The sequence below is a fragment of the Ceratina calcarata genome, unplaced genomic scaffold (genome assembly GCF_001652005.2).
Source record: "Ceratina calcarata isolate Rehan_Ccalc_2016 unplaced genomic scaffold, ASM165200v1 scaffold455.2, whole genome shotgun sequence".
Taxonomy (NCBI): Eukaryota; Metazoa; Arthropoda; class Insecta; order Hymenoptera; family Apidae; genus Ceratina; species Ceratina calcarata.
The window spans coordinates 124,136-146,397 of NW_017169478.1; the positions used below are offsets into that span (position 1 = coordinate 124,136).

General features: G+C 36.9%; 1 protein-coding gene across 2 annotated transcripts in view; it reads right to left on the minus strand.

Annotated features, from left to right (window-relative positions):
• Positions 1-22,262, minus strand: part of LOC108627300 (uncharacterized) — a 167,976-nt gene that overhangs the window by 55,202 nt on the left and 90,512 nt on the right. For both annotated transcript variants that reach the window (XM_026815493.1, XM_018028481.2), the window contains exon 6: positions 12,600-12,813. In XM_026815493.1, coding sequence (XP_026671294.1) covers positions 12,600-12,813 — 214 coding nt within the window. The remainder of the gene's footprint in view (positions 1-12,599; positions 12,814-22,262) is intronic.

Consider the following 22,262-nt stretch of genomic DNA (forward strand, 5'->3'; position numbering starts at 1 on the left):
AAAAGAAAAAACAAGCGCCGTAGTAACGATGCACGTGCTGAACGAATGGCAACCACCGTTTCCCCACAAAAAAAGTGCCGCGTCAAATTAGAAGATGCGCAAACTGCGGCAAAAGGGAGGGAGAACGAGAGAGAGAGAGAGAGAGAGAGAGAACTATTGTAATGAGCGGATACTAACAATCAATTAGATAACGTAATTAGATAATTAGAATTATTATTGTGCACATATTTGGTCGCAGAGCTTCGATAAGCGTAACGTGTTCGGTACATCAACGATGCTTCGAATTCTGTGCAATAGAATTAATAGTTGCGCGCGATAACAGCGATCTAATTAAAACCAGGAAACGTTCATAAATAATCGACTGTTTTAATATTCATGACAATTATCCCGCGGATATGACACGTTTGAAAACGTGATTGGTACCTACGGGAACTGTCCAAACTAAAGAGAATCACAAATAAATAAAACTTCTCATTGTTTAATTAGAGTTACGAACTCGATAGTAAGTATATAAATTAATATATAATTAAATTAAATGTACATTTAATACTATATGTATATATATTCGATCTGGTAAAAAATAAACGTTTCGTCTGTACATTAAATTGGTGACAATAAAGTAAAAAGTAACGTGCGCTCTTAACGCGAAAGGGGGAGAAAATAAATCGAGTTCAACCCACAAAATTCAATGGTTCTATCGTTTTTCCTAATTCGTTCGAACCTATGCATGAAATGCGGTGGAATTCACAGCAGCGGAAAGTGTTAATCACTCGACAAAAAAAACACGAGAAAAAAGAAAAAACAAGCGCCGTAGTAACGATGCACGTGCTGAACGAATGGCAACCACCGTTTCCCCACAAAAAAAGTGCCGCGTCAAATTAGAAGATGCGCAAACTGCGGCAAAAGGGAGGGAGAACGAGAGAGAGAGAGAGAGAGAGAGAGAGAGAGAGAGAGCGAGAGCGAGAGGGAGGCAACCTCGTAATTAAAATCATCGCGAGAGTACCTATCCCGTGGTACCGCGTTTCACACGCGTTCCATCCGCGTTCTGGCAGCCGAACGATGCCTGTGATCTACTTTTAGCTATGCGATGCGAACTTCGAAAGCGCTTGTAACAGCGTCATTATTAACGCTCCCCTTCGCAGTTCGAATAACCGTGGTTGTTCGCGATTTTCACCGAGAATTCGTCTAAAGTTCCAGCACAAGTAAGCGTGACCACGCGTATGCTTGGGACCGTGAAACAGCCAGAAATGCCGAAAACACCAACTTTCGACTTCTCTTGCAATTCCGACAAAACCTTTTCATTACTTTCGCGCGGCACTTTGTAGTTAAAATTAAATGCATCGCATTAAGTTCAACACGGTCAACAAATTAGAATCGAAATTAAATGATCTTCTTCAATTCCCAAACTATCCACTTAAATATATTAAGGATTCGAAAGCCAATCAGTGTAAGTAGAATTTTCTATGAGAATTAGTTATGCCGTTTAAAAATCATTATAGGAACTTTCGAAGCATGTATAGTTGAGATCTTCATACGTGAACAATAGGCAGCAGTATTTATATTGATCACTGAATAACCGAGACCACTTAAGATAAATCTTACAGAAGACGATTTTGTTTCAACTTACACTGGTTGGTTTCTGAGCCCTTTATGTGGACTTGAAATACCGTACCTTCGGTTTCAACTATCGAACACGTGTCTCACGTTAACCACAGAACACGATATTCCTCGTATAAACTTAAAATCGTTCTAACTTTGCAATCTGCATCTTGACCATAATAACGAGATCGTAATACCGTGGGATCATAAAAGACACATAGGAACTCGGAATCTCAACGAATGTAAAGCGACAATGTTGATGACAAGCACGAAGCTAGTTCTTGTTGATGTTGTTGCGATTAGTCGCAGCTGAAACTCTTCCCTTGCATAAATAATGATGCTAAAACTCTTCTCTCGCAAGATGTTACGCGAAGAGATGACAGCCGCGCAAGAAAGTTCGATAACGCTCGCCAAGAACAGATCTTGCGGTAAGAAAAACAAAACATGTGTTGATGGAAATCGCGAATGCATTCCCACCGGTCTGGATCGTTCTAAGAGTAACGCGAATGCCGCGTGGTTTGAGAAGTCAATTGGGATAACTGGTTGAAGTAGCGAACGCCAGCGGCAGCGGTAAAAAAAAAAGATAAAGCAGCGCGAGAGTGAAAGAGGAAATGAACGGAACAGCGGTCGGCGAATAAAGTAGAAGAGAGAGGCGGTGGAGCAACAGCGGCGGTGTAATAAAAGCTAGTAATGCTTGGTATTGGCAAGCCCCTGATTTATTTTCCGAGTATTGCGAGTGAAGCTTTGATATGCTCGCGCTACGAATATAAAGGAGGATGAGTATCCTTTTACTGGAAATTGAACAATATACTGCCAAAGTCGGACACGTTTAGCGGAACCTTTTTAATTTTCAGCTAGTCAGTAATTCGTGTGAGTATTAAAAAGGAACAAAGTAATTTCGTAAAGAAAAATACGGACAGCTGTTGCAGCAACATAAGCTAAGTAACGGAAAATTTTTTTCTTGAAAATTACCCTAAAAGCGGACGAGCATTAACTTTAAAATTTTTTCTGCTGAACTTTGTTTGTTGCCGAGAGCGAAGCATTTTAATTACTTCGTTACCCGTGTTCTATTAAAATTTCTTGGGCTGATAGTAGTTTAACGAAATTTACTAGACGTACTACCTGTTACTTAAACAACCTACAGCCAATTATTCTCATCGCAGCATAATTGAGGAGAAAGAAGAAAATTACTTTTCATCGTTTAATGTTCAAGTGAAAGTTGATCAAAAATTGCTGGAAATTAATTATCACGAGGAAATGAAAATGAAATTAATATTAAAATTTTATTCCGTTTCTTAAAAATGAATTATATAAAATATGGAGAAACAGGTATTATGTATATCGAACAGGTTGGACCAATAGTAAGAGTCTCAATAACAAGGAAAGAGCTGAGAATTTGTATAATGTAAACTGATACCACCGGCATTATCGCCTGCAGACTGCAGTAACGAGATTAGCTGCAACAGTTTGAGCGGTACAAGGCGAAACATAGGGCAATGACGATGAGATTAATTTCTGGAACTTGATCTTATTACGCAAACACTAACAGATAATTGATCAACTAGTCTACTCTAATACAGGATCGATAAATCATTCGAGATCCCTACTTTGTGACTCGTGAAAACCGACGAGTCATCCTTAATATTAGAAGACAATGATTATTTCGAAATCTTTACTGACTTTCTTATCCAAACACTGACAGATAATTGATCAACTAATTTTCTATAAGACTGGATCGATGAATCATTCGAGATCCCTACCGTGTGACTTCTGAAAACCAGTGGGTCATCCTTAATATTAGAAGATAGTGTTATTTCGAAATTTTCACTTATATAAATTTTCTCCTTCTTGCGTTCATCCTTAAATAATTAAGAAAATGAAAGAAAACGTCAAAGAGAAGATAACTCAGTCCTCCTAACAAGGGAACAAGTGCAAGAAAGGTAAAAAGGAACAAAGCGTAACTATCAAGATGAAAAGAGGCGCAAAAACTGCGCGATAGCCACGAGAGGGGAAAAACACACAAAAGATGAAATGTGACAGAGAGAAAAAGTCCAGAGGAGAGTAGCAGAGTTCGCGGTACAAAAAAAGCATGGAATTTAAGTTCCTTTAACTATTTGAACCACTGCCAGAAATAAAACGCCTTAGTCGCGCGTGTCTCTGGCATTATTTCGCGAATTTGTAACCGAACGGTCGAGTTTAACCGTGACTCGTTCCGTGCGAATTTCCGAAAGAAAAATTCCTCGTTCACCGTGGAAACGCGTACGCGATCTATGCGCGACAAGCGTCATTTTTATCACGGCAACTGTGACGTAAACGCTTGAACAGTTCCCTTGAACGTGAGCCCAGAAAACCGGCTGACCACCCCAAAAGTACTCCTATCGCGCTGAAACGTGCCGTATAAATTCACCGCTCATCTCTCTCTCTTTCTCTCCCTCTTCATTTTACATTTTATCTGATACGACATGATAAAAGTGCGTGCCACTTGGCCTAATTTCTTACGAATTCGCTTTAAAAGTAACTTTTGTTGCAGGAGCATGCGAAAATCAAATATATTATCGATTAACGACTTGCTATTTTAAAAGAGGTAAAACAGTTTTCTTTTTGTGTTTTGGAAAAATCTCAAAAACGATTGAAGTATTTATAACAAAATTTAAGCAGTAGCTTTTTTAGTGTATGTATACTGTTGCTCGAAAATTCACTCAAGACGGCTACAGCTGTTTTTCCGTAAATCACTAGAAACATGTGACAAATTTGTGAGTTATTGCGTCTTTACATGCGATTGGCTGTCGCGTAACATAATTGTCCAATTGTTGTAACTGACGCAAACAAGCGAGGCAAATACGCGTGTGTTAATCCAATTAAGTGTGTTCGTTGGTCCATTAAATTCGAACCTCTGTCACTCGTTCCGCATCTCGTCAATTGGGGAACAAGCATTGAGCGATCTATTGTATAAATCAGATATGTTGGATAAAATGAAATTCAGTTTGTAAACCAGCTTCTAACGATTATATGTTCACTTTGCGTAATAATTTTGCAAACTATCCGTTTTACATAGGAATTAAATGTTTTGTGTGTTTCAACATAGCATGTCAATATCCCATGACCATCATAAAAGAAAACTCTTAAAATGACGATTATACGTACGTGTAAAGCAATTTGTATTGAAAATTATGTTTCCATTAGACTGATATGTAAAATATGCTCGAGGTGCTTTATTCATAATATAGGCAAGCATATCGCGTTCAATCTCTTCTTTTTTTCTTGAATATAAAAATTGTTCGCAATCGTGTAGAGCGGGACGGTTATCCCTTTCAGCACTGTTAATGATGTACTTTGAAAGGTCACTCGTACATACCTTCATTAGCAACAAAAGCTTTTTGCCGCGTCACATTTTCTGCTTTAACAACGAAATGGTTATGTTTAGGTGCTTTTTGCTTTTGGTCGTCTCTGCCTTTATCTTTTTTCCTTTTCAGGCGTAACGAGAATGAAATGCGTATAATGAACGGTGTTGTCTTCAAAGCATGCGTTTGACGACAAACAAAACATTTTTCTCATCTATTGTACTAGAAAAATTGTTCGTATTAAATTTCATTGCAAACGAAATATGTTCAGCAAAGTATTTAAATTTTATGTCGTTTTCCGTTTAGTTAGTAACTACGAAATGAATGGTAAGAAACAATTGCCAATTCAAATGTGTCGTAATTTAGCACCGCGGTTAGACTTGGAAATTTCAGCCCGTTCGGTATCTCGTTGTCCTGTGTTCGAGTGCGCGACGTACCCATACTAATTGCAGTGAATCGTTCATCGATAATAATAAAACGTAAGTAAATATAATACCTTTCCGATAATATAGGCAACCATTGAGCTATTTATAAATTGTAAGTAATGGCAACTGAATGAACATTCTACGCCACGTTTTATTTTTAATTTCCATTTCCATGCCGTGTATGACATACGCAAATACATAATTCACACACAAAATATATTGTTTTCAGTTTGTCAGCAAAGGAAATTAATGCGCCGTTATTTATAAAATGAGCGTTACGAATCGATAAAATGTATGAGAGTCGTTGATGTATAATTAATTCCTATGGCTAAGAAAATATTAAGAAACCAGCATTGGACGTCGCTAAATCATTTATCATCAAACATATTAAAGATTTTTTAAACATACATTTTATATCTTTTCATCCCCTTAGTGAATGATTGAGAAAACATGCTACAATTTATTTCTCGGTATTTGCATGAGTAACCTCTGTGAACAAGAAACAAACTTGTAACTCAACTGAAAAATATTGGGAAATACGTAAAAATACGTTTAATCCCTGCAGGACGTGAATTTTGAAAAATCCACGAATTGGTTTTTAAGGATGAGTGGACGACATAATACGTTGGAGCAAAAATTTCTCGGTCATCTCATCGCGTTAAAAAAAATGTTGACAAGAAGGTAAAAACCTATTTTTACTCCATTTGAACCCAATAATTATTCATAATAATGTCATTTATTTTTAAAATATACCTTGTGACATTTCGGAGTATGTAAAGAAGCTACCGCTTAGAATCTAAGTTTTAGATATTAAAAGTATTTCAATCATTTTTTAGATTTTTGCTAACATGCAAACAAACTTTCTCTTCATATAATAGTAAGATCACTCTGCCACCTTTGGATAGATAAACAGAAGAAAAAATATTACTTTCACTTTAGTTCGTTCAGTACGTCAATAAAGCACTGCGGCAACGACAGAAACAATGGTGCTACCCAACACATAAAAATGACAAATAATTCGAATGTCGTGCACGTAGGCCAAGAACGTTCGTTTCGATGTTCGAAACGTACTCGGTTATATCGTAAAGAAGCGGCAGAATTTATGCTTGTCCTGCACCTGGTACTTCGGCCAAATATTTCATAAGCACTGCACGAGTCTATCGCGACGAGATTCCAACTAGAGAAATATCTTCATACCGTGCTTAACACTCCCTCTTCGTCCGTTCGTTCACGCTTGTTGACCCTTTCGGTTTTTAGATTTTTCGTTTGGTTCGCCATCATCCTATTGCCGTTCATTTTTGCCGTAATCGACTTTAATGGAATTTTTCGCGGACTAGAGAGTCGAATCGTGCGGAAATTATTGCTCATAATCGATAGAAACTGGTCGTTATCGGAGCAGTCATTTAAGAATTGAAAATTCGATTTTAGAAAATTCGATGAAATGGTCTTATTGTTAATTTTATGGATAAGTTAGTGTCATCCATGTAATGAAACTTACATGTTTCTAAGTCAAGTAAGTAAAACAAGTATGGTTTATCATGTTTAAAGAAAGAAGTAATGTAAGTGCACTTATGATTATGTAAATTTTCTGCGAAATTGCATTAAAACAACGAAATACAACTTTGAGGACAATTCCTCGCAATAGCACAGAGAACAGAGCTAAGTCAATTTATCGAGTTTCTGATGTGAACTAACTGCTACTGGCATCAACTGAGGACGTAGTAAGAGCATACCATTAAGAAGATACAGAACATGCTATATTATTCATATATTACACTATATATACTTACATTATATATACATGCATATTACTATATTTGTGAAATAATAATAATTAAAATATTTATATAGATGTTGCTCTGTTTCAAAACAAGATCGAATGCATCAAATTTGTACTTAATCACATAATTTTATATTTTGTATTCAATAAACGTAAACTGCATTCCTATTTAAAAAACACACACAAAATCATCAAGTAATCTAAGTGTATAATCTGTTATCTAGTTTCGTCACAAATTATCTTCGTACGTATTTCAATCTTTTCCGGAAGGTGGAAGAAAAAATGCAAAAAAAATTTGAAGCACACAAATCGTGGAAAAAGGGAACAATGGTTAGTAAAAGATAGACAAATTCCCGAGTTGCGGGGAACTGAGAGCTTTGTCATTCGATTTATCGTCTTTTTGGTTTCGAAGTTTGAAAGAAACATCGAATTGTCAATAACGCTGGAATCGTAAAAATGCCGCAAACAATACGGGAACCCGATCGTAGTTGACGCGTTTCCGGCGGAAACGTTTGCGGAAGTGTGTAATAGTCCCACCGTTGTGTGACGATTTCAACGATGCTTTCACTTCATCCTTGTTTTAATCTATTCTTTTTTGTACTTATCTATCTTTTCTATCCTTTCGTGTCCGTGATATTTTTTTCATAATAGATAATACATAAAAATAATGCTAATTTAACCCCAGTATCGTAAATATAAGTTATATTAAGTTAATTTTAATATAAGTTTCACTAGGTCGTGCAAATAAGATCAAAGTATCAAAAGTTCCAATGCAAGTACACATAATGTTTATTATACACATTATGTTATCTCTTATTATGTAATTTTGAATAAAACTATGAGATAAATTATATTTCACATGCGTTAAACTGATAAAAGGATTGCCTGTATCGCTTCGACTAAATATTATTATTTCTCAGTGGACCTAGATCTTTACAAAATAACTCGAATTGTTCCTCATGCATTTAAAGAGTAAATTCTCACGGTTCACGTGGTATTCATGTCAGCCTTAAATCAACAAGAGTATCGCACGGAACGAGATACTGCTTCGAAGTCCCCGTTACAACGCATAATTGCATCTAAATGGAATCAACGGCAAACTCCAGAATCAATGAGCCGCCCCTGGAGTCGAGTACGGTGATAAAATGCCATTAAAGGTGATACGGTTCGTCGTAACGATCGATTTTTCGATTTATGACGATAAACCCGACGGATTCGCAATATCATGGTTGAAGTATGAGATGTAGACTTACATACATGAGGTACGGGACAGCTCATAGTATTCATGCTCCTTCTAAAAGAGTTACATACTTTTTAAGATACATATCATAAGCACTGTATTCATTTTAACGTACAATTTATTCTTTCGAAAAGAATTATGTAGTTTATATTTATATTTGCAAACTTTTCTCAATTTACTGTCCGAGAAAATGTATACGTTAATAATAAATACAATATTCAATATTAATTCGTTGTTCTGTAGACAAAAGAATTATACCGGTAATAAAAAGTTCTTTTATTTAACGAATTTTTTATAACACACGTTTGATAATTATTAAGTCTCTGTTTTGTATTCATCGTATCATAATTTTTGTGATATCTACGATTGCAGTTTAAGTCAAAACAGAAAAAAGATTCCGGTTTTCCAAGATATTTTTCTTGAACATTCTTTGCGACACATTTTCTAAAAGTAGCAGTTGTATGTATCCGAAAAAGAAGAAGTCAAGAGCCGCGTTGAAAGAGGAGGATGCTATGGTATAGCACGCGCTTATAACGTGGAACGCGTGTTTGCATAAAAGCCGCTATTCACTTTTGCCATATACATATACTATATACGAATACACCATACCTATCCACCGTTTCCGCGATGGGAGCGATGCGACGCATTTCGGACACACAGTATTTTGCAATTTTCAACGACGGAATGCGTGTAATACTTCACATGTAGGTATGCAGATATGCTTACCTATCCTCCTCCTTTAACCTGGCTAGCTGTTCAAATGAGCGCGCAAAGGACGCAGCGAGTCTTGTTTCAAGTGATTCTTGCAACAGGAAAAACTGTCACGCTCCTTGTAACTATTTTCCCGTAATTATTCATGAGAGAGCCCTTACTCTCCCGCGTATCTTTACCTCTTCACTCCATTTTTTAACACTCTTCACTACTACCCGCATCGTCCACGATGCATAGCAAAGAAATCTTAAATTGTATTTTTGTTCTTATATCCATTTTTAATTACATAAGTGCACCCTTAAAATAATTATATCTTTCCACTCTTTCTCTCTAATTTTCTGTTAGATTACCCTACATTCTTAATGGTAATTAGATAAGCATTGCGTGCAACGATCCTGAGTTTTATTTTAAGTTACGATTTAGTTCAAGACATGATTATATAGAATTTCGCTAGAAGAACGAGTCTGATTGACGTCGTTAACTACATAATGCTAGATCTGACTCACAGGATTACGAAGTGACACGTTAGATAAGAATTACATGCATGCGCCTATATTTCAAACTTTTCCTTTCCGACTTCGATAAAGACATACTTATCCTCTTTCATGCATTACTTTTAAGAGTACATATTGAATGGAGTAACAAAAATATAACAGTATATAAATAGAAAGATATATAATAAAAAATAGCCTGACTAATAAATGCTGTATGATAGAGACGGTGATATTTTCAAAAGGTATTCCGTATGCATTATATAACGTATTATTTATGTTTGTTTTTCAATCTACAGTTTTGGTGTATCTTGAATTGAAAAAGTTAGATGATTCACACTGTATATCGGCGTTAGCACATTTTTCTCATGCGTGAATCTAGATAGTTGGGAAATGTTTCGTTTTCATTCGATTTATGTTTGTTTTGGGGAAAGAGTGATTTACGTAGCAAGATAGCATGATAAATGAATGACCAAGCGCTTCCCGTATTTTTCGTCTTCTTTATCGAATTAAATCAGATTAATTGAGAAAAATTGCCTGCAATTATTTCTATCTATGCTTGTTTGAAAATTATGACGTACCCCAGATAAAAAAATGTAGATTTTTTAATTCTGTTTACAATAACATGTATCTCGAATTACATAAGATAAAAAAGAGAAGTCAACGAATCAAATTCTGTTCTGCATTTCTGCAGAAAATTCTAATATTAAGGGAGTCACTGTATTTTGGAGGAAATAAAAATAATTTGAAAGCCTATACCTGATGAAATCCATTCATTTATCTAATCAAATGAGTTATTAACTAATTTCAGTTAACTAATTGTTCATTACGTCTAGCACCTATTATTATCGTTATGCAGAGAATTAAAACTATTAGTAGATATCATTCGCAAGCGGTATGAGCATAAGAAGCTTAAAATTACGAACAACCCAGTCTGCACTAATACGTAGATAATGGAACATACTCTGCACTGATTATAAGACCATAATACCGACGTCAATACCCTCCTCGTACTTCCCTGAATGTAGAATATAGAATATGATGTATTTGGGAATTATTGAAAGGATTTAAGAGTAAACTAAAGAAGGACGCACAGATTGAGAACTACAATATATGCGTTAAGAAGGCTCGTCAAATTTTTCTCGTACGAATCGTTTTCGATTTTCTGAAATCAAGAAAGCGAGAGGAGTACCAACACGAAGAGAAGGATCTCCAATTAAGAGTGGGCCAGGGAAAAGGGGTATATGCGGTGTGGGTCGTGAGTGTCACGAGGACATCGTTACAGCCCCAAGATCGCCATTATGCCGCGACAAGGACGACCCTAATGACGCGACGCGAGCCCTCGTGATTTATGGTCTAAGCGAAAATGTTCCGTGGAACGCCGCCGAGCCATGTATCCATAGACCAACTTTCGGCGAGATACTTTGCAAGCCTAGATTAAGAGAATAATGGGACTGGTTTTTGTCCTGCTACCGTCGACGAGATCAACTCGAAAAGGACGCAGTAATATGAGAACGTTCGCTTGTACGTAGTTTCGAGTAGGCCAAGTTTCTCATTAACCGTTCAAAAACCACACTATCGATTATCGCTGATTAAACGTTACTTTCGAGTGCTACCAATTTTTTACTTAATGAAGCAATAACTGTGGTACTCGTGAACATTTACTTCAAACTTTTCTTCGTACCGTGCAATTTATTTCAATTATTTCAAACATACGTTGACTCGAAACTTATTATTGTAATTATTAAACTTCATTGAACTGGCTCGACGATCCTACTTATTGTATGTATATAACATAATCGAAAGCAACATTCACTTTTACAAAAACTTTAATACTTTTAATATCATTGTATGATAATAGTTTTCGTTAAAAATATTCTGTGAAATGTCAATTTTCAGCAGACAATTCGTGGTAGTTACTTGAATTCGCGGAAATAATTGTGCATTTTCTCTGAAAGGTTTGATAACTTTGAAAGAGTTATATACGCTCATAGCGATCCCCGTTGGTATTTCAGTTCGCCGCATTTAACCGTAGCTGAGAGAATCATAATTTGGACGATATTATGACTTAAAATTACAACGGTACATGTGACCGCCTCGTGCAATAACTGAATCCGTTGGTCACCAGAAACGCAGTAATTTAATATTCACTCGTCGCTACAACGTTATCGTTGACTTCAACCGCATGCATAGAAACATGCGGGGTTCTATGTGGTCCGCTGCCCATAACTGTTATTATAGCTTAAATTTAGCCCCCGGTGAATAAAAGAACAACACATTCGTATTGCACACAATTTTAACTCGGACATTTGCCACAAAATAATTCCACTGTCCAGCAAGGGCTTTTCACATTTATTTACTTTTATCCCAATTTCAATAATACGATCGTTAATGAATGTTTTATAAAAGTCGACCGATTTTTCTCTGTTAACATTGTGAATTCGACACATTCGCACAGAAATAATATAATCAACATTCTCTTTACAATTAATTCCCGCAATACTGGCAATGCAGCGTAACCACTGGACGACTAGTTAACATCCCAAAACCTTTACAAATCGCGCAATGACCCGATTTCAATTTCCGCCACGTAATCCGTAATCGCGTTCCAGCCCCGAAAACAAACGAATTCGCTAATTCAGCTCTCTCTTTTATTCGGCAAAAGTGTCAGAATCGCGCGGTCGGTAACCCGTCAATTGTCCCTATCGCTTGAAGAAAAACGAGAGAGAACCGATGATCGTCCGGGTACCTCGTCAAATTCTCGTTACAGTTGATTACCGGAGATCCATCGCGCGCTTGTCTCGCGTCGCGCCGTGGAAAGTTGGGTGGCAGACTCGGATTTATCGGTGACATTCGAAATCGTCGGATCAAAGGGTAGCATACACGTATTCTAGCAGATTGGAATTCGATGATGCTGCGATTGCTCTTCGGTCCCGATAACTGGCCCGTGAACTGGCCAGCGGGCAGAGGTAGCAGAGATACAGACGCGCGTACAAAGACACATTTACTCACCTGACACGGTCAGATAGACAGTTCTGATTAATGGGGGATGAGCACTGACTTGACACTCGTACAGGCCACCGTCTCGTTCCGTCGCCGTGCGCAAAAGCAGCCGCCAATCATTTGGCTTCTCAAAAGCTAACGTGAACCTCGAGTCGCTCGCATACGTGTCCAGACCGATCGTGAGCAAATGAAGCTCATCACCGCGTCTGCGAACCCACGACACCTGGAACAAAAAGGTAATCAATCGATTATCTAGTCTATGTCCTGAACGTTTGGTTTGGTCAACATCCATCAAATAGATACTTTTTTGATGTTTTAAAATATCCAGACGTTGGTGTGTATAAATATATGATTGGTTCGTATGATTTTCAATGCACAGATTAGATTCTTTTTAATTTATAAGAAAAATAAAATGCCTAAAAAAAATTGTATTCGGAAAAAAAGATTTTTTCAAAGCATTCATTTTTTGATACCATTTATAAAAAATATCTTTCCTATCATCAACGAATGAAAGAGATATTTAAGTGGTTACATTTAGGTGGACCAGACCTATATACTATGTGATAGCTGACCAATAAAATGGATTCGAGTGCGATTTCGCTGAAGTAAAAAAGGACGTTTGCTTGTATTTCACATTAAATGAAAATCTACTATGAAAATCTATGACAGACAGAGGGCCTTTTCTTAGAACCGTGCGGTCATATCAAGCTCAAATAGTGGAGCAAGTTATAGCAATGTAAATTTAATGTAAATCGAACACCCTCTACGTCTGGCTACACGAAGCGTATTCGAATTCAATTCAGATATCATCTTGCCAGTAGACTGTACACTGTATGTTATGTATCTATTCCTCCTGTCACACTGTTGTCGCATGTCTTCCGAGATAAATCACCTTTCCAGGCGACGCAAAGAGAGTCGAGTGTTAAAGAAAAGGTAGCAAGTGTGTAGAAAAACCCTTGAGAAATGAAAACTTCGTTGGTGATAACGCGATCATGATGTCGCTACATCAAAGCAACCGAATTCCGTCTCAAAGCCGCCGGTAAACAACATCTATTTTCTTTCCGACCAGTACAAAGAGATTTGACATAATTTCTATTGTCCTTTTATAAAACAGAATATTTTTATAATTTGAAATACTTTGATACAATTTTTAAACACAATTATAATACGAAAGTAACGATTTCACCGTTCTGCTATAATTAGTTCTACTATTTCAGGAATGAAAATTTAAAATCCACATTGGAGTACCGCGCATTATGCCGTGTTTCGATCTGAAATCTATTATAAATCGTTCAAGCGTTGATTCATTTCATCTGTGAGCCAGCTGCGATGATTCGAGGCCGAAGGTTAACGTCTCGTGGAAAATCCATGGGTACGAATTTAATACAGTTCTCGTAGTCGGTGTTACCGGAGTTTGATACGAAGGAGTTAAAGAATCGTTAGGCGCGGCGGGAATCGCTAGAAGAGAAACCTGCATATTTCGAGGTACGTTGCACCGGCCGAATGCTCGAGACACAAAGTAGACAGCTTGAGCGGGCACCTACGGTCGTTTGTCATTATTATAAAAGGCTCAACGATGAATAATTACGTCTTAAGGAAAGTTTCTTGTTACAAGACTACGTGAACCTTTATCCCGATTTCCGTACACGCGCGCCAAAGTTCGATACTGCGATTATATAATATCTATATCTGACGGGATAGTTAATTGAAATCCGATGTTCTCTATTTCGCGACGCGGAAGCCTAGACCGGCCTAAGTGAAAAGTTCGTTTCGTGAGACTGAAAAAGGTGGGAGTGGAACTTGATCAATGTTGTTCAGCGTAAAAATATTGAGAGGTTGGATATCGCAGTTTGCGAGGAGTTTCTCGGGACGTGCGAAATTCTTTAAAGTTTCGGGAATCAAATAACCAAGGAATGTTCCTTCGAGCGGTATTAATAATAATTTTTCTTTCTCGATGTGTTCTTCATAATTTTAGAACTTTCGACTGTGTCGAAATTTATAACAAATAAATAAAAGTTCTGTTCGGTTTCCTAAACTATTAATCTGATTAAACTCACTCTCGTAGAAAAAGGTATTAAAAAGAAAGTTTTAGAATACATTGCATTCCATACATTTTATAATTTCTACATTTACATGCAGACGTCTAACATTGTAACAGTCAACGAAATAATTAAAAGGCATATTGCATGCGCGAGTGAAGCAGACTTGATTCGAATTTGCATATCGTGTTTCTTCCATTTATGCCCTACGACCAAGGGTGGGAGATCAATCAATCAAAACTAATCAAATTAAGAACACTTTAAAGTACTTGGTGACTTCTTAGCTAGAGGCATTGATAAGGTCTTTTCCCGAAGAAAATTAAACGTTCCTTAATTATATCTTTGCTATTTCGAAACTAAAGTAGAACTTCAATTTCCTTCAAATTTATAGTTACGTAAAACATGAATGAATGAAAGTAGAGTATACCATCGCGATTAAATAAATGCAACTTCATCTTGTAGAATTTCAAGTTATAGAAATATTACGTTGCAGCGAACTCTACTTGTTCGTACAAATTTACCACTATTTATTTTTATTCTTATGTACGTTCTTACATATTAGAAAAATAATTAATTACTATAAATTGAGATATTAAGTACATATTGAGTACGAATTAAATTGGCTTTCAAAGAGTTAATGAATAATGAGAATGTAAAAAAAGGAGATCCACGATTCGCCAAGAGTGCATAAATAGAGAAGAATCACCATTCCACAGTAGTTCTCTACAATACTAAACTACGATCAGCTACCTACGATTTCCTCGTAAATTACGTGGGGAACAAAACACGAGGCAGATAAACGACGCCAATGGAGCAAAAGCGTCTTTCCTTCGTTTTCACTCTCGCCTCGACGGAACAAAGAGAAAAAGAGGACCGTTGACATTAAACACGGTAACTAGGAAACGGTAAAAGAAAGAAACGAAGACAGACAACGGCACGTAACGCTGCGACTCTCGATAACAAGGTGTAATAATGTTTGTCTGTCGTTGCACTGTCCGAGATAAATCGTCGCTCGTCGAATCAGCAGTTTAAAATGCGAGATCGAGGGAGCTGAACGGTGCCGACCCGCGTGCTCGATAGACCGAGCTACGATCCGTTAAGACTAAGACAATCCGATAAAACACGATACTCCTCTTAAAAATGGAGCGTATCGATCGTATCAATCTTTGGCACGATCATAACCGGGACGCGGCCTGTCTCTGGGAATGAGTAGTGCAGTCACATCTTGCTAAGTGAGCCGGAAAAAAAGGAAGAGAGTTATATCGGTTTTCACGCACAGCACTGTTGCCGAAGATATTTCAGCAGCCGTGAAATCTGCTACAAGTCAATGAGAAGAAATATTGACCGTGTGAACAAAAGACCTTTCGGTTGAAATCGAATCGGTCGAGAACGATAATTTTTTCATCTGAGATATATTATTGCCCCCAAAGATTTCTTGCCAATTCTCAATTTCAACTAATATTCGCTTAATATGTACATTCAGTTAATATAACTTTATAATGTTATGAAAATCAAAGCTGATATAGGGAGAAATTTATTTAACTTTTACAAATTGCAAGTACTTCTCTGGCACGCTCTGTGCCACAGTTATACGAACAGAATTTCGTGTTCTCATTCGACGCATATAAAGGTACGACTGAAAATAATTTCCCATTCCCGCAAGATGATCGACCTATCGAATGCTGTTCAGAAAACTTTAATTAGCTTCTGGCTGTCGCTGGCAAACTGCAGCGAAACTTCGTTCTCACGACAAGCAACGAAGACACAACAATGGTCATGAAAGAAACAGGATAGCACCTGACACAGATGCGAGGAGTACTGTGGAGGAATTAATTGAAAAGAAGCCATTACTATTCCATCTGGAGACGCGAAGATAGTGGAGAAAAAAGTTCAAGTAAAATGTTTAATGAGATTATTCAGCGAAGTTTAATATTTTATATTATATTATATATTATTATAACATTTATTTCATAAAACGTTAATGATCATTTAGTGTTAATGATCATAGATCATTTTCAATTTCCATACATGGTTTCATACGAACAAATGTGTTTCCGGTACAGCGTGAATATTCGATTACTCATCTAGCATCTCGACAAAGCTCTTCCGTTCCGTGAAACGTAACTCGTCAAAATAATTAATACGTTGCTGTCGAATAACGAATACACAGACACGCAATTACGAAAGCTCAAAATACAGTTGCGTTCGAGCGTTATGTATGTATGTATGTATGTATACAGATACATATATGTGTATGCATCTTTCAGTAATTAACAAATATTTTTTGTGAATTGAAAAAGATAGCAGATTCAAATTTCGCTGGAATTAAATTCGAACAAACGAGCGACAGAGCAGTCATCTTCAATTTCAAATTCGTTTTTATGGAAACTAAACTCTCGTCAAAACACATTTCTCTTGTTCCTCAATAGTACTTTAATAAATACTACTTCTCTGATCGATCACTATTCGTGATAGAACAGAGGACGTCCAGATCAGCCTATACACGATTGAATGATGTGTTAAATTATATGTTACATATTGTTGGTAGCTAGGCACTGCTACACATTTCTTTTAGGTCTTCGCTTTTGTGTATTTATATCTTAACTCTCTATTATATTATCTCGTTTCCTGTTTCTTGATTTTCACGTTGCTCGCGTGATTCACTCATCTATTTTTCATTTTTAGCTTTATCTTCATTTCCTTTATTCTTTCATTTAGTGATGGTTAGTTTCTACCGCCAAAGGCCTAAGAACTCTTTTCATTTTTTATTACTCTTTCCCGCCATCTTCAAATTTTTCTGTGTATTTTTCTTTTCCCTTCATTCCGTCGATTCTCTCTTTCCTACGTCTATTTCTGTCTTTTTTCGCTTTCATCAGTCTTGACCAAGCAGAATTAGTAAGCACATCTGACTTGTATTACCAATTGAAGATTATATTAAAACTATTAAAAGACAATTCTTGGCAAATGGAATCATTGGCTTATATCTTAACGAATATTATTGTTTCGGTTTTATATAATTAGTCATTAATATTTCCCATTGAATGTTTTGAATATTCATAGGAAAGGTTCATTCAGTAATCATAGTTCAATAATACTCGAATTCACGATGAGGCAATGAACCATTCCTCTAATCGGGGATAATCATAAATGGCGCAAGCTAATTCCAAATTTCCGGCAACTTTACTGTTAAATTTAGCGCAAGCGCTAACACTGTATAGGCACATCTAATAATACCCGAATCGCTCCAGCAAGTCACTCGAGAAGTTGTAGGTATTTTAATGGACCGTGAATATTTCATACCGCAAACTTGAAAAGACGAAAGTAACAGAATAAAAATATTTAAGAAACGAGGTACTATGAAATTATGATACATAATGTGCGAAATAATTGATAAAATGTAAATTAATTTCTGGTTACATAAAATACTGTTCAGGCACTCGGTCAAATATTTTAAGTATATTACTAATAATTGATTCATTCTTTATGTTAGATAATTTATCGCTTACATTAAAGTTTAAAATTGATTGATATAAAATACAGCAAACACACAAAGCTTCTAAATAAATGATTGCCATTAGCTAGGGTCAGGGGTGACAAGCATTAGGATAACTGGCTACTTTGCCAGGCACAAGAGTTTAATAATCCAACACTTTAACATCTCAATAAAGCTTATCAGATGTTAAGTTTATAATAGCGAATACTCCGTACTGATCTTAGCTGGTGAGGCCAAATACTAACGCTATTAGCCTCAAACTTTTGCCATAAACTTCGCTTTCAAAAAGTAAACCGTTCTCTACGTTCCCTGTTGAACTCCACAGAGATAAATAGGAATTATGACAAAAGTCAAAAGTCCTGTAGCAACTGCAATATTTTCTCCATTTTCTAATTTACTGCAATCTGCTGTTGGCAAAGTTCACTATTTTCGAGCACACACTTCCCATTTTCCTCATCATTTATCTCGAAACTGAAGCTTCAAGTAATATTTATTCTCTTTTCAATTTTTCATTTTAAATATACTGTGCATATCGATAATACTAAAATATTAATGGATTTGTTAAAACTGTATTACGCGATTCAAATTTGATAAATAAGCTTATGACTATAGTAGTTTTAGCATAGAATTGTGCGAGATTGCTTGATCTCGAAAAAAATAAAAATTCGCTGCTTCATCTGCCACCCAATGATATAAAATGTCGTAGGTAAACTCGAGCAACACAGGGACGCAGGATTCTTGACTGGAGAGTTATATTTTGGCCGATGCTCACACGGTATCGAGCCCGTCGACTACTGATACGGTGTATAATTTTGACATAAGCTAAACCAGTTGGTGTCACGCCCGCATCCGTAAATTGTTTAACTTTACGCCTTTCTCCAAGGCGAGAACGCTTGTTCGCATCCTGCCACGCCATCTCATATTCAGTCCCTAGCCGATATAGACGCCTCTATTCGCCACGTCATCAAAGTTTTCGCCCCCGTCGCATCACATCAACACGTTTCGCGAACGCGAAACTGACACATGGGAAAAAAAGATTGTTCACTCGAGTCTGGTGATAACGATCGCGATTCCATTAGACCGAAGTGCTCTAGACATTTTATAACGGTGAGATCCCTATGACAAAGATTGAAGCGACGATAAGGACGAGCTTTTATTATTGCAGACCTAATCTCCTGATTGCGATTTCGGCTATACCAATGTTTATACCTGATATCTCTTGAAACGCAGAACTCGGAGTCTCGTTCATATCTTTTTGAATTTCTTTGTAACTTTAAAACCAAAATTGGAATTTTGAATCTCCAAAATCACTTTGCTGCTTTGTAGTTTTTCAATTCGCAGAACCGAAAAAACCAGATGGAATGTGATTTCCCTTAGAGAACATCATGAAGCTAAAAATCAGTGCAGTCGAATAAAAAGCACCCTTGTAACTTGTACAACTTCAATCTAAAAGAGAAAAGAAACCAATAAAAGCCACCGAAAATAATAAATATCGAACGTGATTGGTTGTTATACGATATTGCGTTTATTGCATTCGTTCTATCCGCTCGATCGACAAAATTTCCGATTTTTACGATAGCAAAACGAAAATTGATAAAAGAGAACGGTGAAATGTATTTCTGTCCTTCAAACGTTTTACCTTCACTTGTAAAGTGAAAGCTCTCTATATATATTAGAAGAACGAAGATAGCCTTTGCATAATGAGCCTATAAAGTTCTAATCAAGCCGCGGGACCGGGTAATAGTTCAAGTACAGACCGCCTTAAGGTGTTCTCGCTACGGCAAACTCTCAAGAAGATTAGGTGGGACAGCAAGGACTTACGATAATCACAATGCCCTGCCGCCGCCGCGCCCTAAATTACACTTCCATTTTGACTTTGAGATATTTGCAATACGACTACAGCCACTGACTACTGATGCAATTAACGTAATCACCTCTTGAGAACAATGAACCGCGTGATCCGCTACATTGATAAACCGACATTCTAACAAGCCCTTCAGCAATGAATTACTTCAGCTTGCAAAATGAACAAATATCAATGTTCGTCTTTTAATAATATTGCAAATACAATTTTTCAATAAAATAATGACATTTTCAATTTGCAATGATTTATAGTTTAAATTTGGTGAAAGCTGGTACTAATTCTAAATTCTTCGAAGTTTCAAGGGCATCGATGATCTGTGAATTCTCTAGAGATTTCGGCGGCATCAGTAGTTCAAAGAGTATCGAAATTTCGAAGGTCATCTCAAAGTTTCGAACGTATCGGGAAGCTTAAAGCAAGACGAGATGGTTACCATCAATAATTCTCGGAACTTTCAAAGGTTTCGGGTGATATCGGTAACCCGGGGGCTTTATTCGTGTCTCACAGATTCGTGAAACGTTAGAATTCCTAATTACTTTAACACCATAGCAAATTTCAAGAGATCCACGAACTCCAGACACTGGCTATTTGTGAAAAAGGATAACTGAAAAATATGAAAAGTTCTTTCATATTTTTGAAACATTCATAGCATATATTATATGTACGTATAAATAAAATCTTAGGTACTCTGTTTTATGGATTGATTTGTATCGTGGATTTTAATAATGTGGAAAGTAATTTATGCTTTACCATACAATAAGTAAGAAATTACATTCGTTTGTTTATCAGGACTAGAAATTCAACAAAACATCGTCAATTAAAGTCTCGGCAGAAAACGAATAATCGCGCATCGTATATCGTTTCATACCGTTGGCGCTTGTCGGGATAAATGTACAAAGTCCTCGAAAATCCTTCGAATGGAACTGAGAGCGTTGCGCAGCAGAATGACAGTGGCCAGATATGAAAAAGTCCAATGGAGACTATGGTCCCCATGCGGATGAGACAGGATCAGGGTTGACTTCGCGAAGAAGTGGCCTTGAGCTCGGATTAATCCGCCAGCAAACAAAGATACCGAATCCTTTTTAAGCGGAGTGCGACGCGACGATGCGACTCCCTTCATCTTCCACCCTCTTCTCGTCCCCCTTCAGCCCCTACCTCACCCTATCCCCTTTCCCGCTGTTTCAACGCCGGTGTCTCAACTTCGTATCTTTTCTTTCGAGCACCCTCGACCGAATCGCTTTTGCTTTCTGAACTGCTTTTGCGTCACGATCGAAGCGTAAGAAAGGAAAGAAAACCGGTAAAAGGAGAAGTGTAAGAGAACGGAAGGAGAGGAAAAAAAGGGCACAGCGGCAGCACCCTTGTAGTTCGACTGGCGGCAATATTTATGCCACCCCGAGAACTACTCCGTGTTCTTAGCACCAGCAGAATAATCAAAGCGAAATACCACTCCTCAAGAGGCAAAGGGAAAGAGAAATTCGATGGGAAATGAAGGTACAAACACAGGAAAGTCATATTTGCGTGATAATAACGTTGCTGCTGCTGCTGGCGTTAACAGACCCTTTTGTACGGTACGCGATCACAACCGATACATCGGCGTTTCAATTACGCCGTTGAACGATATAACGGGCATGATTAAAAAAAGAAACGAACCGTTCCGAGCACAAAGGGCCAGTTTGTTGGGCATGCTCAGCTACGTATGTCAGTGTAATTGCTACGTGCGTTCTTATGTAATTTGTTTCAGAATAAATAGAAACTAGAAAATGTGAGAAGGTCGAATAGAATATTAAATTATTCGACCTACAGTGTCCCTCTATATTCATATAATGAAAAACACATTCCAATTTCTACTCAATTAAGCATTATTTCAATATCAACTGAACGTGAAGAGCAGTGTATAAATCATTAATAATGAAAAATACTTTTACGCGCGGAATGTAATATTACGTTCAGATCAATCAAGCGAAAAATCATTTACAATCAATTTACCTTCATTCTGGTAGATTCGTTCGCGGCTCATCGATAATATAAATGAATCTGTTATCATATCTGCTAGAGATTTCATACTCTCATATTTACATGATTGTATAAACATTTAATGTATTACATAATGGATAAAAGTATTCCATGTTAAAAAAAGTTGTAAATTAAACATAAAAATTTCAATATTCGTCTCTCAATTAACTAATGCAGTATAAGTACGTGCAAATATGTGACATACTACGGTGCTTCGCAAAAATGAAAAAGGAAGATATAGGATGGCAAATGCGTAAGAGACAGTC